Genomic DNA, 13,856 nt, shown 5'->3' on the forward strand with positions numbered 1-13,856 from the left:
TAATTGCTGCTCCCTGGAAGGGCGTGTGTCTGTGTATTTAGAAATTCCAGCTTCTGTTTATGTTGGAAATAGGTAATTGCATTTTGATGTTGATTTTCTCAGTGGCTTTGCGTAAACATAGTGAATATATTCAACCAAGGTTTAAAACTCCTGTGATTACTTGACACTGAAGTGCTCCACCTTTGTTAGGAAGACTGTGATTCCCATTTAAGGTGGATACTGTGTGCTTTGCCAAGAAGGCATTTCTGTTGCATCATGTGGACCTTTGACCTGGCAGTGTGAAGACCCAGCCAGGGGTGCTGTAGTAACCTCCACAAAGCTCCGAGAGTTTGTTTCTTCTGAGCATTGGATATTGAAGGCAACTTTGTGTTTAAAGAGAGGACTGTGAGGGTGCTGAGGCCCTGGCAGATGGCCCAGAGAAGCTGTGGCTGCTCCATCCCTGGAAGTGTTCAAGGCCGGGTTGGACATGGCCAATAGTGGATAGTGGAAGGTGTCCCTGCCCATAGCAGGGGGTTGGAATGAGGTATCTTAAAGATCTCTTCCAACCTAAACCATTCCAGGATTCTGTGGTAAGATCCAAGACACTGGATTTTCCTTGTTGTGTTTCAGAAGAAAGTAGGCTGCAAATACACTGGGATAGGAGAAAACCCAAGAGTTTAGGTAAGTGCATGTAGTCTGGGGACTTATCTGCACAGAGAAAGTTTGGGAAGAGCAATGCAAGCCTATGGCATCATGGATCAGCCAAGGAAGCAAAACCCAGTTCTCCTGACTTGGTTTGCAACTACACATACAAGTATGAGGAAGATGCAGTCCCTGAATGTGTAATTGTCTATCATGGTATCCTGCAGTAGTAGGGAGGAGAGGAGAGATCCAGCAGGCAGGAATTGAGCAGCAAGATTGATTTATTTAATTATTTTACAAACTCTTTTATAGACTTTTTTCTTCATAGTCTAATTGGTCAAGGGATCAGCCACCCCTTGGGGTGATTGGCTAAAATCCTAAAACATCCATTGTCAAAATATTTTTCTACTGTACCGTAAACAAGGCTTTGCAAGGCTGCAGGTGTTTCATAGCTTATAGAACTCTACTAATCTCTTCCGTGAGAGAGAAAAATATCTCACGGGACTGGAAAGAAGCAAGAGAAATTCTTGCTAGCAGCATATTTGTATCCACAATTTTCCTCAGACATGAGGCACGTGGGAGTATTCTTGTCCCAAGCTCAGTGCTTTTGATCCTCAACCTTCACAAACGTAGTCTCAGGCTCCAGGGAGTATTGAGATAGGCTTAAAATAAGGTGATTAGTTACTGGTTTTGTTAGGAGGGGCATTTGCTGGCATTGCACTGTCCCTGTGTTTGTTGGCTGTTGTTTAGACCTGGAGCTGTAAAAAAATACGTTCAAAGAAAACAACGTTTTCCAGTGAGCTTGTGTGACTCCTGAAGCTGGGTCTCCCCAGGCAAATGTTGCCAATCCTAAATCGCAAGAGGCTGGAAGAGAGCTGATGTCCAGGTGTGTTTCAAAGCCAAGCTGTACACTGCATGGGTGTGTGGAGGCATTTTGGGGGTCCCAGGGAGAAACTGCCATGTCGTGTCTTTACCACCCTCACGGGCAGCCTCTGTCCCAGGAAAGGATTTGAGCTACACTTTGGTGTCTGGGTTGGGTGTTGTTGGGGAAGATGAGTGCCTTGGTGGGGAAGGAGGCATCTCACCCACTTCAGGCCATGCGAGAGGACAGAGCGAGCAGCCAGAAGCGCTCCGCCAGTGGTGGACATCTCTGGTTTCTCCATGAGAAAGTCATACCAAAGGCCCCCTTACAGCCTGACAGAGGAATTGTCTGTCTGCCTCTCCTGAAACTCCATTGTTGGGTGGGTTGTTCCCCCCTCCCAGTACATCTTAGGCACAGTGGAGGCAGGAAAGAAAACCCTTCTAAAAATCACAACGTAATTACTCCCATCTGCTCCAGCACTGCTTCCCATTTCTGCCTGCCAGGATGCTTGTCTCCAATGCTAAGTAGCACATTATTTTAGATAAGTTGCAATCATTTACTTGAAATCTCCTTCTCCTTTAAACTGTCCCCCTGGAAAGGCAATTTAACAAGTTGGGAATGGGCAGAAACAACCATGAAAAAACCCATCCAGAAGCAGCCAAGCTTGGGCGGGAGGGCAAGCGCTCCTCCTGAACTCATTAAAACCACCCAGCAGGTTTCTTTGTTAGGGTGGGTTTGTTTAAATGCCCAGCCACTGGTTCCAGCGCTTGGCTGGTAGTGTCAGCAAATGGGGCTGCAGAGGAACTGCCAGCTCATGTCATCGGAGGGGATCTTAACCAGGCAGTCACAGAAATTCCACAGGACCGCACTTTTGACTGCTGAAGTCAGCAGAGAAAGAGCTGCGCTGGCTCTGGGGGACCCATTCCTTCATTGGCACAACCTGGGTTGGCGTCGTGTCTTACCGCCACACCCTGTATCCTCTTGTGAGGGGGTATATCCCATGCTGGGAGTCTGGCTTGGACAGCCCCCTGCTTCCCACATCTCCTCAGCTTGAGGACACTGACCACGGTAGGATAAATTGCCCTTTCTAGAAGAAAGATGGAGCTTGAAGGTCCTTTGCTGTTGTCACTGCTGAGCCACAGTCTCCTGCTAAGCTTCTGCCATCACCCCCAGCATGCCTGATTGCCTTCATGGTGTAGTTCTGTCTGTGTTGCCTGCACACCTCTAGTTTGGAGGAAAGAGTTGCTAAGTGGAAGTATTTTGGCATGGCCTTGGAGAAGAGTTATGACTGTGTACTCAGCCCCTATGCTTTTCCGATTCTTTTGGAAAAATGCTTGCAGGAAAATGGAGTAAATAAGGTGGGGATGGTGGTGTGGAACACCAGAGGAGTCTGGTACCCTCCTTTGTGGATTTCTTAGGAATCTTCACAGCCCCAGGCCATCCCTAGAATGGTGTCTGTTCCAAAGGTGTCTGGCAAGGGCGCTTTCTCCTGCCCTGTGCCCCCCACACCGGATATACCTCAGATTTCATGACCTGAGGGGACACCAGGCACAGGTGCCAAGGTGTGGGGACATGTGGGGTGCACATCTCACATGAGCATGGAGCTGGCTGCTTTGCAGGTGCTCCTTGGAGACGTTAGTGGGAAGCATCTTGGAGCATCTGGAAGCTTTGGTGGCTCAATGCACTTTCCATCCTGTGTCCCTGAATCGCAGGGCAAGCAGGCAAGGAGCTGAGGAGCTGTTTTTGGCTTTGTCTTCTCACCTGCTTCTCTGAGGTCAGTACTGGCACCACTTCCCATGTCCTGCACTGCAGCCGCACCACTGAGCCAGCCCAGGCCTGGGATGTGTCCGTGTCGTCTGAACCCTGTGGCTGTGATCCCTTCCTCAGGAGGGAGAAGAAGCAAGTATGCGAGCTGGGAGGCATTTTCCAGCTGCTGGAATGGGTCTCTGTGACCCTGGTGGCAACTAGGACTGGACTGCAGGCTGGTGGCTCCATGATCCCAGCTGCCGCCACTGCTGCCATCGGAGATGGTGAGACCCTGTGATAGCTGCACGTGTCGGAGCCGCTCCGTGACCAGCTGGGCGGTACAAGCGGAGACAGGGCACGTGCCTTGACTTTGCTTTTAAAATGAACCCGTATGTAGATAATGGTTTTAAAAAAATCTTTTTTGTTTTGTTTTGTTTTTTGGCATGTGTATATATTTACATACAAAAACGTGTTTTGGTCAGCAGGGGACCAAGGCGAGGGCTGAGCACCATCTAGTGGCAGGCGCCACGGCTCCAGAGGCTGCCGAGCCAGCAGGAAAGCAGCCAAGGACAGAAAGTCTTGCGGGAATTTTCCTCCCCCCGGCTGCCAGTCGCTATCTTTCTTTTTCTTCTTCCTTTTTCTCCCATCTTTAATCAAGAGCAGCAAATGGGGGGTCCTGGGGATGCCTGGATGCCTACATGCCTGTAGCCCCTTGGACCACTGAGGATCATTTTGCTTCGTTTATTCTGTTCTAATTTGGTGGGAGAGCAGGGTTCTTTTGCCATCGGCTGCCCAGGCACTACACGTTGGGTGCTGTCTGTTCCAGCTCATCCCAAACCCCCCAGCCATCAGAGCCTCGTCCCATCACGGGGCAGTTTGGAGGGTCGGAGCTGCCGAGGAGCCCAACATCCCAGGCATGCTGGCAGGAGGTGTGTTGGAGCTGGGTCCAGCACTGGGAAGATAAAAAAGGAGCTTTGAAATAATCATTCTGTCTTCTCCTCAGCTGAGCACAACCTTTCAGGGATAAATCAGCAGCATCAGTCCTTCTTAGACACATTGGCCTTTCCATTTATTTACTCCCATGCCTTATTCTGAGTGAACAGCCAAGCCCAGGCTTGCTCTGCACAGTCCCTGGCTGGGCAGTGGGAGACACATCCCTCCATCAGATGCTGGGAATGCACCCACCCAGCGGGTGCTGGTCTGTGCGTGTGGCAGAGGAATAAAGCTCCCGGGAATATACAGCACTTTTCATCAGGAAGCAGTTCTCTAAACATAAACTAATTAATCACTTGTGCTTACCTGTCAGGTCAATGATTCCTGAGATTTTTAATCTAAAAATATTTCCCTTTTGAAATCCAGATATGCCTGTTTTGGCAACTCTGCTTTTGATTTGTTTATTTGAGGTGTTTTTTAATATATTTTTTTTTAACCTGTGTTGCTTTCCTTTTGTATTTGGGCTTTTGATGTGCTTTATTTGACTGATTTTTTTTTTTTTTTTTTTTTTTTTTGTACTGGAAGAATAGAAATTTATTCTCTTTATTTTCATGGCAAGTCTCTCTCCCTGCTGCAGCCTATCAACTTTCCTCTTCTCTTTTTAAGGAATTTGGCTACTTTTGCCTCATATTTCAGTTTATGGACCATAGACCCCAAACCAATTTTGTGATGAAATCTGTCCTCTCCCCTTGTATCTATTTACCGTGGCTGGGTGCCACGGGAAGCCTCCTGTGGTGGGAGAGACAATGCTGGTCCTATCTCCTGAGGGCTCAGCTTCAAATTTGGCACTCTGCCCTCATTCCTCCATATATAAATGATCCTCCCTAGTGTGGAATTACTTATTGTTAGTTCCAGTTTTACTGGTTTTGGGCTTTTTTCTGCCCACCTTCCCACCTTTGTTGACGGTGCATATTTTCATCACAAAATTATCAATAAATGCATGAATGAATAAATGATCCAAATGTATGAATAAAATAAAATGAATGAATTAAATGTCCTGAAAATAGTAATTTCAGTAGGTTTTGAGGCTTTTTAAAAAAGCTCTTTTTAGTCTTAACCGAACCTCTCAACAGGGTCTTTTACTTCACTTTTATACTGATAATAGCTGTATCTTTAACTTACTGCAGAGTGGGGAAGACCATACTTGCTGGTTGCTGGGATTTTTTAGCTGCTCTGATTTTATTTCTTGTTGCAAACTGATCTTCCACTGCTTTTTTATTTTAAGTGACAGGAATAATCACTTGCTCTTGTTTGTGCTGCGGATTGGGGTGGGGGCCAAATTCATCTCAGATGTCAGTGGGGACAACTTTATCAAAATCCACGTAGCATTTCCCAGCTCTGGATGTGCAAGGAGCGTGTGCCCAGAGCTCCTGTACCAAATGAGATGGGGAAATACAACTGTTTTCCCTTAGGAAATGCCTTTTTTATTCACTCATCAAGGATTTATTTTATGTCATTTATTATGCAGCTGTGCGTGTGTGCATGTGGAAGTTTGACGTTATCGGTCCATGTTTGAACACAGACCATGGCGGGAGCACATAGGGCACCTCCATTTTTCACGCATGGGACATCCCAAGCAGTTGGGATGCTCCCATGTTGTTTTTCCAGGAAAGCCCTCACAGGAGAACTTCTACTTGGAGTGGTTATTTAAGCAGGGAGCACGAAGATGGGAGGAAGATTCTCTTTTTGAAAAATCACTCTGGGAGGATTAATTTATTGTTGCTCCTTTTCTCAGCATGGTTTAGACATCAGTGGAACGACTGGATTCTTAAAGAAAAGGCATTTTTTCCAATAATAAAATTTATTTTATACATTTTTTTGCATGTGTTCCCAGTGTGTGGCTTAAAGCATGGACTTCAAGCCCTCTCCCTTGTCCGTATTTCAAGATGTGGAAACCAAGGCACAGTTGCCCTGGGCTCTGTGTGTCTTTCTCTGCCATCTGGGGTTGATGTAAATGACATGTTGGGTGACATGAGAGGACCCCTGAGCAAGATGAGATCAGGGCTAGAGACTTCCAACTTCCCATCTCGTGCTTGAGTTGGGATATGGTCCCTATCGCTTCTGGCAGCAAGAATGGGTACATTTATTGGGATTTTTTCGTTGCTGCTGCTAGGAGTTTTGCTGCTTGTCTGAGCAGAAAGTGTGGCTTTCTGGGTTAGTTGTGTGGTGAGCTCGCTGCCAGTTCTGCCGTACTTCTGTCCTGTGGGAAGGAGGGGAAGAGGTAGGGAGAGGAGCAGGGAGCTGGAGTGCCCCTGGAAGCCAAGTAACTGCGCTTGGTGATGAGTACTTGGAGCATCAGGATGCAGACTGCCTGTTGGGGGACCTGTTGGGAAGGAAGAAAACCCCTGCTGATGGGGTCAGTCCAACTTGGGATGAGCTTCCCTGAGTTAAGCCCTGGCTGTGACTCAGGCTTTCCTCTGCCCATTGTGTCTCCTGCAGTGCTGAGCATCCGGGGGGCGCAGGAGGAGGAGCCCACGGACCCCCAGCTGATGAGGTTAGACAACATGCTGCTGGCCGAAGGGGTGGCAGGCCCCGAAAAAGGAGGGGGCTCGGCCGCTGCTGCCGCCGCCGCTGCCGCATCCGGAGGAGCTGGCTCCGACAACTCAGTGGAGCACTCTGACTACAGAGCCAAACTCTCCCAGATCCGACAGATCTACCACACGGAGCTGGAGAAGTACGAGCAGGTAACAGGCTCCTTCGTGGCAGAGGGGCGGTGCTCGTGGTGTGGTGGGAGCAGCAGCCAGAGGGGGAGAGCTGCCACTCCGTGTGGCATGGTGGCGTGGATCTGCACAGCCTGGATCGCTGCTGACATCTGTTGTGAGGAGTGTGTGGGCAAATGCGACTGGGTATTGGAGCGATAACATGCTCTTTTAGGGTTGAGAGGGTTGAGGGTTTATGCTGGGATGTGACGTGAGAATAGGCTCATCATGAGTTGCCCCTTGGATTTTCACTTTCCACTCCTTCCTTGATATCTTGCCCAAAATTGGCCCTATGAAGGAGGAGGCCTCTCTGATGTGCTGGCCTCAGTGATGATAGCTTTCCAAGCAAGACTTGAATCAAAATCTTCCTTGAATGTATTTTCTGCTTGAAAAGCTCTTTTTCCAGGAAAAAAAAAAAATCTTTTTCCTTGCAGTAAATTGCTCTTAAAAGAGAAAAACTACTTGGGTCATAAACACAGCTGTTGGTAACACTGACAATTCCTTGAAGAGCTTTGCAGGTCAACACTCAAAACCAGTTCCTTTCAAGTGCTTCCAGATGTTTTGCAGACCTCTCTTGGCCACCGTGCACCTTGTGCTTGTGGTTTCTACCCCAAGGTTAGGGTTTATGGATGTGAGCAAGAAAGCATCACCTCCTTGGGTGCAGGACAGGCTCCACTGCCAGGGGCCAGGCACGCTTTCAGGTCTCTGGTTTAGGGCCAGTAAAAGCCTCGATTTTACCTGGCTAACTGGATGTGTGGTGCGGCTGGGGGATGTCTCACCTCCATAGCCACACTGGCCGAGCAGAGGGAAGGGAGCCCCTGGGTTCAGGCTGGAGTCAGGGTGGCCAGGCAGGGCTCTGGAGTTGGAGCAGCCAAGCACAGTAATGCCATGAAAGGCCTTTTGGCAGAGCCTTAGAGGAGGCAGGGAGCAGGCAGAGGGCTGATTGGAAGGATGACTTTTGATGGCTCTCCTCAGCCCTTGCTGTCACTCCCTGGAGGCAGGGAGGAGCCTCAGCCATCTCACATGGATGGGAGTGGAGAGCACTTCAGGGCTCTTTCAGGCCCCAGGCTGAATAGGGGTAGAGAGACCTCATGTCCTCTGCTACCCAAGTCCAAGGAGAGACCCTTGGCACAGACAGGGACAGGCTTCAGGGAAGGACCTTCTGGTTCTTCCTCTCCTTAGGCAGGAGTTTTGTTTGTTCGATGTTCTGATTCTGTTTTTGCTTTGTTTTACTCCCCAAAGAGACACCAGGTGAGAGAAGCCTTTTAACCAGGCCCAGAGCGTGGGACGGGTCACATCTTTCCTTCTCACAACCTACTGACAGAGTTTGGCTTTGCCACTGAGTTGCTTTGCAAGCGGCTGTGCCGGTCCACATCTCTGGTACCATTACCCACAGTCCTGCAAGACGAGGGCTCAGGGTTTTTCCACCTCCATCCCACTCTCTCCAATCCTACTTTTGGGAGCTCAGCTTCTCAGTCTGGCTGCTGCTGGGTCAGCACAGCACTCAGTGGTGATTTTGCCTTTAATGCTCTTTATTTCATGCCAAGAGGAGATGATCTGAAATTTCTGGGGTGTCTGGGAGCAAAGAGATATCCAGTTGAGGGCTCTCATAGCTGGCACTCACCCTGGGAAATGGGAGTCAGCAGCTGGAGCTGGGGATAGGCAGCTGGTGGGGTTCTGCTGGCCTTGGGGATGTCTCCTTGTTGGGTCTGAGCTGTGGTGGGAATTCAGCTTGGAAGGGTGGGGTAAGACATAGCAAGTGATGCCCATGTCACCAGTCCACAAATCCAGTGTTTCTTTCCCCTGCCAGCCCCTTTTCCCCATCATGGGGTGGGAACTTGGGATGTTGTCCCCAGAGCAGCCACCCACATCCCAGGAGCATCAAAGGTTTCTTCAGCCATCACTGTCCAAGTGCTGCTCTCAACCTGGTTTTTGGGGCTTGCTTCTGGGAGTCAGAGGATCCCGTCATGCCAATGAGGTGCTCATGGGGATGAAGGAGAGGGCAGTGAAGTGGCCTTCAGCTGGCCTCAAAATCCCTTCCTTGTCCCCTGGCTCCTCTTGCTGAACTGTCCTCACAGCACAGCATGGGGACAGCAGGAGCAGCTAGACAGTGCTGTGCCAGCAGCAAACTAATTGGGATTGTTACCTGCTTGCCCTTATTTGTCAGGGCTCCTGCCTCATTCAGGCTTTAATTATTACCGTTATTTACTTCTTACCTGGTGTGCCAAGAGCATGGAGCAGGGCCGTGTCTCTTGGAGAGCTGCTCCTGTGAAGCACAAGGGGCTGGGGCTCTGCAGGACACATGGTCAGGCTGTAAGGGAAGGGGCAGTGGGTCAAAAGGTTCATGGTCCTCTTCAGATAAATCTATAGCTCCTCCAGTTCCAATCAGAAAAACAGCGGCTGGGACTTCTTCATGCTTTACATGAATCGTAGGGCTTCACTTGCCCCAGCTCCATCCATGATCCCCCTGGGAGCAAAGAAATTGGCTCCTGCCTTTCCCAGCATGTTTGTTGGGAGTCTCTCATGCCCAGTGCTTGGCAGATCAGAGAAATTTCTCTCTCCCCTGAGCACCGGCACATTCTTGCTCTGAGGCTGCTCTGAAAAGCCCCAGCCAGTGAGGCCTCCACTCACATCTCCTTCCATAGCCACGCTGCCTCTGTCCTGTCCTTGACACCATCAAATGACCTTCCCATCCTGGGGTTTCTTTTGCTTTTCTTGCCATCCCAGGCGTGCAATGAGTTCACCACCCACGTGATGAACCTGCTGCGCGAGCAGAGCCGGACCCGGCCCATCTCGCCCAAGGAGATCGAGCGGATGGTGAGCATCATCCACCGCAAGTTCAGCTCCATCCAGATGCAGCTGAAGCAGAGCACGTGTGAAGCTGTCATGATCCTGCGCTCGCGATTTCTGGACGCGCGGTGAGTCTGTCCCACCAAACCTTTCTGCCCACCCACCATGCAGTATTGTTTGGGTCTGGGAGGTTTGTTGGTTCTGGAGTAAATTGAGGGCCAGCTGAAGGGCCACGTGTCTCAGTCTTGAGCCGGAGGGTTTTTTTGACTTCCTTATCCCTCAGTTGTCTGTGGCTCAGCAGGGGAGGGGACTGCAATTCAAGCCATCCAGCCTCTGTCTCAGGGAGGCTCCCAACTGTACCTTGAGAATTGCACGTCCTGGTTTTGCTGTGGCAGAAGGAAATTCTGTGGCATATTGCAGCAAACCTCTGTGGTGAAAACCTTCATCCCTGCACTTCAGTTAGGGATGAAGGTTTATCCTCCAGGCCATCCTGTCCCCCCTAGATTCCCATTCTTTTCCCACTGTTTTTATTGTCCCAGATCTTCAATTTGCTATAAAATTATTTCATTTCCCAAGCTGGTTAGGTGCAGACTGCGGCTTGGGCTGTAGCTTGCAATGGGGAGGAGAGGCAGCTACACCAGGGGTACAAGGAAAGAAATGGCAGACAGGTAATAATAATAATGCCTAGGTGTAAATGGAACAGAATTCCCCAGGGATATATCCAGCTCTGCTTCCTCAGCATGGAGCTTTGCAGAGTAGCACTGATGTCTTTGACCACGACAGCCAGGTGTCAGGAGTCACCTTCCCAGGTGGCGGAGCTGGATGCCAGTTTGCAGACTCTTCTGTGAGCTGGAGGATACGTGATAAATTTGAGATGGAGACTTGCTTTCTTTGGACAGTGCTGAAAAAGTAGTCACCAGCAAGGGCCAGATAAGAAGCTTCCTGGCCATGAGTCTTGCACTCCATGCTCAGAGAAGCAGAGGGGGGAGGGAGGAAAGTGGAAAATTTAAGAGTATCTAAAATTGCATTCCATTTCTGGATCTCTGGTGCTCATTTCCTTTCCTTTTGTTTCCCATTCTTCCTTCATGTGAAGGCGGAAGAGACGAAACTTCAACAAGCAAGCCACGGAAATCCTGAATGAGTATTTCTATTCCCATCTCAGCAACCCTTACCCCAGTGAGGAAGCCAAAGAAGAGCTAGCCAAGAAGTGTGGCATCACAGTCTCACAGGTGAGAGAGCTCAAACCCTGTACTAGTGGGAAACTTCAGCATGGTGAAGTGTATTCCAGACCTCAGACAAGTCAGCCATCTCCAGTGTTGAGCATTTAATTATTAAATCAGTTTAGTGCAAGTTAGTGAGAGTGGATGGGAGTGCAGATGGCACTTGCAAATTGAAGTCAGGGGTGGAAAAAGAAAGTCTGAGAGAGGATTTAGGAGGTATGAAGACTCCATGGAGCGATGACTGTGTTTGCAGCCAAGGTGTTGACAACACAGAAATGATGTGGCAGCACCCAGAGAGGCAAAGTCTCCTCAAGGAGTTAGTGCTGGCCTGGCCTGCAAGAAGAGCATGTTTGATCTGAAAGTCCATTCTTCAAGGGATTAAAAGCAGTAGGAAGAGTTGTGCAGGTTTTGCTTGATAAGACAGAATGGACAAGTCCTGGTGGGAAGGGTGTGGGTGTAACTGTTACAGTTTGTGCTCAGTGAGGGTGGGATTTCTCAGGGTCGTTTCTCTCAGTCATTACCCTTGTGCTGCTAGAACTTGACATCTCCCTGACTTGCATATCCCTCAAAACGTGGTGGTCAGTAAAGACAAAAAGAATTATTTCCATATGTTCAAGGAAGCCACATAGCTCTTGGAGTTTGTAGCTTTGACCTGGGAGCTGCTGTGTTTTGTGAGGAGCGCAGTCAGCCCTTGAAGTGTTCAGCCATACATTGCTCAGGCCTGCCCTTCTTTATTTCCTTTCTTTTTGGAGCAAGCTGTGTGATTGAGAGCAAATCCATGTGGTTTCTGGTAGGCTTGTCCTCACATGAGCTTAGTGGTCCCTCTAGGCTCTCAAGGCATTCCCTGTCTTAGGCTGCTTCCCAGCCCCAGGCACATGCCGGCTCGTCACTGCAGGCAGGAGTAGCATCTGGTGTCCTTGTGGGAGCGTGTCTGCCTTCAGCAGGAGCAGCAGCATCCAAGGGTAGGTGTCGTCACCATGTTGAGTGCCTGCTGAGTGACTCCGATTGCCTCCCCTGGGCTGGAAGACCCAAATGTTGCTTCTTCCCAGACTTACCTACAAGAGGCAGCACATACTGGTTTAAATAAAGCTCCAGCTGTCCTGATGCTTCCCCTCTCACTTCTAATTCATCTGTCCACACTTACAACTTCTCCCTCGCAAAGACAAAATGCCCAGGAGAAATGCTGCACTTAGGATGTGTTTTTGACCGTGCTGTATCAAGGCTGCTTTGTGCCTGTCTCCAGGATCTGCCTCCCTTCTTCATCCAAATAAGGTAGAAATAAACACATCCAGGTCTGGTTTTGCTGAGACTAAGTGGGAACATGGGTCACATGAATATGTGCAAGTCATGAGCAGAGTTGATATGAACTCAGAGTCTGACCAGATTAGGCAGGTTATTCACAAATTCTAAAATGCAGATAGGTTGTGGTGGCTGTATATTCCAACCTCCTGCCCTATGGTGCTCAGAGTTCACCCAGGATTTGAAGCCAGAAAAGGAGTCATAGGGAGATAGATATCCATGTGGAAAGATCATGAAGAAGCACATTGTCATTAGTGAGAAAGCTGGACCAAGAGGTGGAATGGCGCTCCTTGCCAACAGCACCAGCTCCTGGTGCTATCAAAATGTTTGCTTCCAGATCTGGGTTGGGTGCTGATCTGAGTCTCTGCAGGTTGTATTTTCTTCTTCCTGCTCTGCAGGATTGGAGCTCAGTAGCCATTAAATTGGTGGATTCCACTTCTGTGTGGAAACTGCTGAATACTCTTAATAGCACTGCAGATAGAAAGCATCACAGGAATAAAAGCTTACGGGTTTCAGTTATCAACACCCAAGCCCAAGCAATTTCCCTAAGATAAGGAAAATATTGTGGGCTCAAAGGATGAACATCCATCGTTGTTTTCTGTGTCTTTGGTGTTTGCTCAGTTTATTTGAAAGAGGGAGCACTGATGTACTTGCTCACCAGCAAGCAAAGGGAGAATGTCCTTGGAATCTCACTAAAGGGGTTGGTATTGCTAGCTCAAGATTGCATCTCCGAGAAATTCTAGGAGTGTTGGAGCTTTTCTGGAGAGTTGCAGCATCCTCCTTATTTGCCTTATTGTCCCTTTATCCTGATAAGCTCTCTCAAACAAAGTCAGTAGTGGCTGGAAGTTGTCTTCTGCTCAGAGACCTGCACATAGGGAGACATTATTCTGATTCTCTGTGTTCAAGTGTTGATGAAGAAGAAGCTGAGAGTTGCTTCCCAAGCTGTAGGGTTGAGTCTTTCCCATGTCTTCTCTGAAACAGTTCAGTGTGAGACAGTGCCCACAAGTGAACAAGAATATCATCAGCATGTCTCTGGGCAAACACAGTGGAAACATCTCCCACTCCTTCCCAAGGTACACCCTTCTTTCCTAGGACCAAAGTTAGGTTTTAGGACAAGTCCTGTGCTCCCTCTCCATCCTTCCCCTGAAGTTCCTGGTTCATGCAGTGGCTCATACTAAACTTGGCATAGCCAAGCTCAGCCAGACGAAGAGCATCCACTTCTGGCTTTATGCCCTGATTCCCCTCAGATGGATCAAAAGAGAGCTTCAGTGATACTGTCAGCCAGTCAGTTCTCTGTTCTCCCTCAAAGCCATGCTGGTAATCAGGGCATCCGTCCCATCAAAGGGATACTGTGGAGGAGGCAAACAAAAATGACACACACCTATTCTCAAATTGTGCAATTTCGTGGCCATTTGACTTTGTCATGTGTTTTTGAATCCATCTTAGATTTTTTGTGGGGTGGGTCTAGTGGTTCTTGTGGAGCATCCCATCTGTAGCAGAACCAGATACATCCACACAAACACAGTGCTCCTAAGGGGGTCCCATAACTTTTCCTGGGCTTGGTATGGCACACATGGGAGGGGAATAAGAATCTGCACTGCTTAACCTGAACTAATCCACCTTCTT

At 48.9% G+C, this 13,856-nt stretch overlaps 1 protein-coding gene across 3 annotated transcripts in view; it reads left to right on the top strand.

Moving 5' to 3' along the window:
• The window catches only part of PBX1 (PBX homeobox 1), a 135,635-nt gene that overhangs the window by 101,251 nt on the left and 20,528 nt on the right, over window positions 1-13,856 (top strand). For all 3 annotated transcript variants that reach the window (XM_042029720.1, XM_042029719.1, XM_042029721.1), the window contains 3 exons: window positions 6,662-6,906; window positions 9,649-9,839; window positions 10,805-10,940. In XM_042029720.1, coding sequence (XP_041885654.1) covers window positions 6,662-6,906; window positions 9,649-9,839; window positions 10,805-10,940 — 572 coding nt within the window. The remainder of the gene's footprint in view (window positions 1-6,661; window positions 6,907-9,648; window positions 9,840-10,804; window positions 10,941-13,856) is intronic.

Source organism: Corvus kubaryi, unplaced genomic scaffold (genome assembly GCF_017639235.1).
Source record: "Corvus kubaryi isolate FWS band 111438036 unplaced genomic scaffold, C.kubaryi_AGA036_p1.0 37334, whole genome shotgun sequence".
Taxonomy (NCBI): domain Eukaryota; kingdom Metazoa; phylum Chordata; class Aves; order Passeriformes; family Corvidae; genus Corvus; species Corvus kubaryi.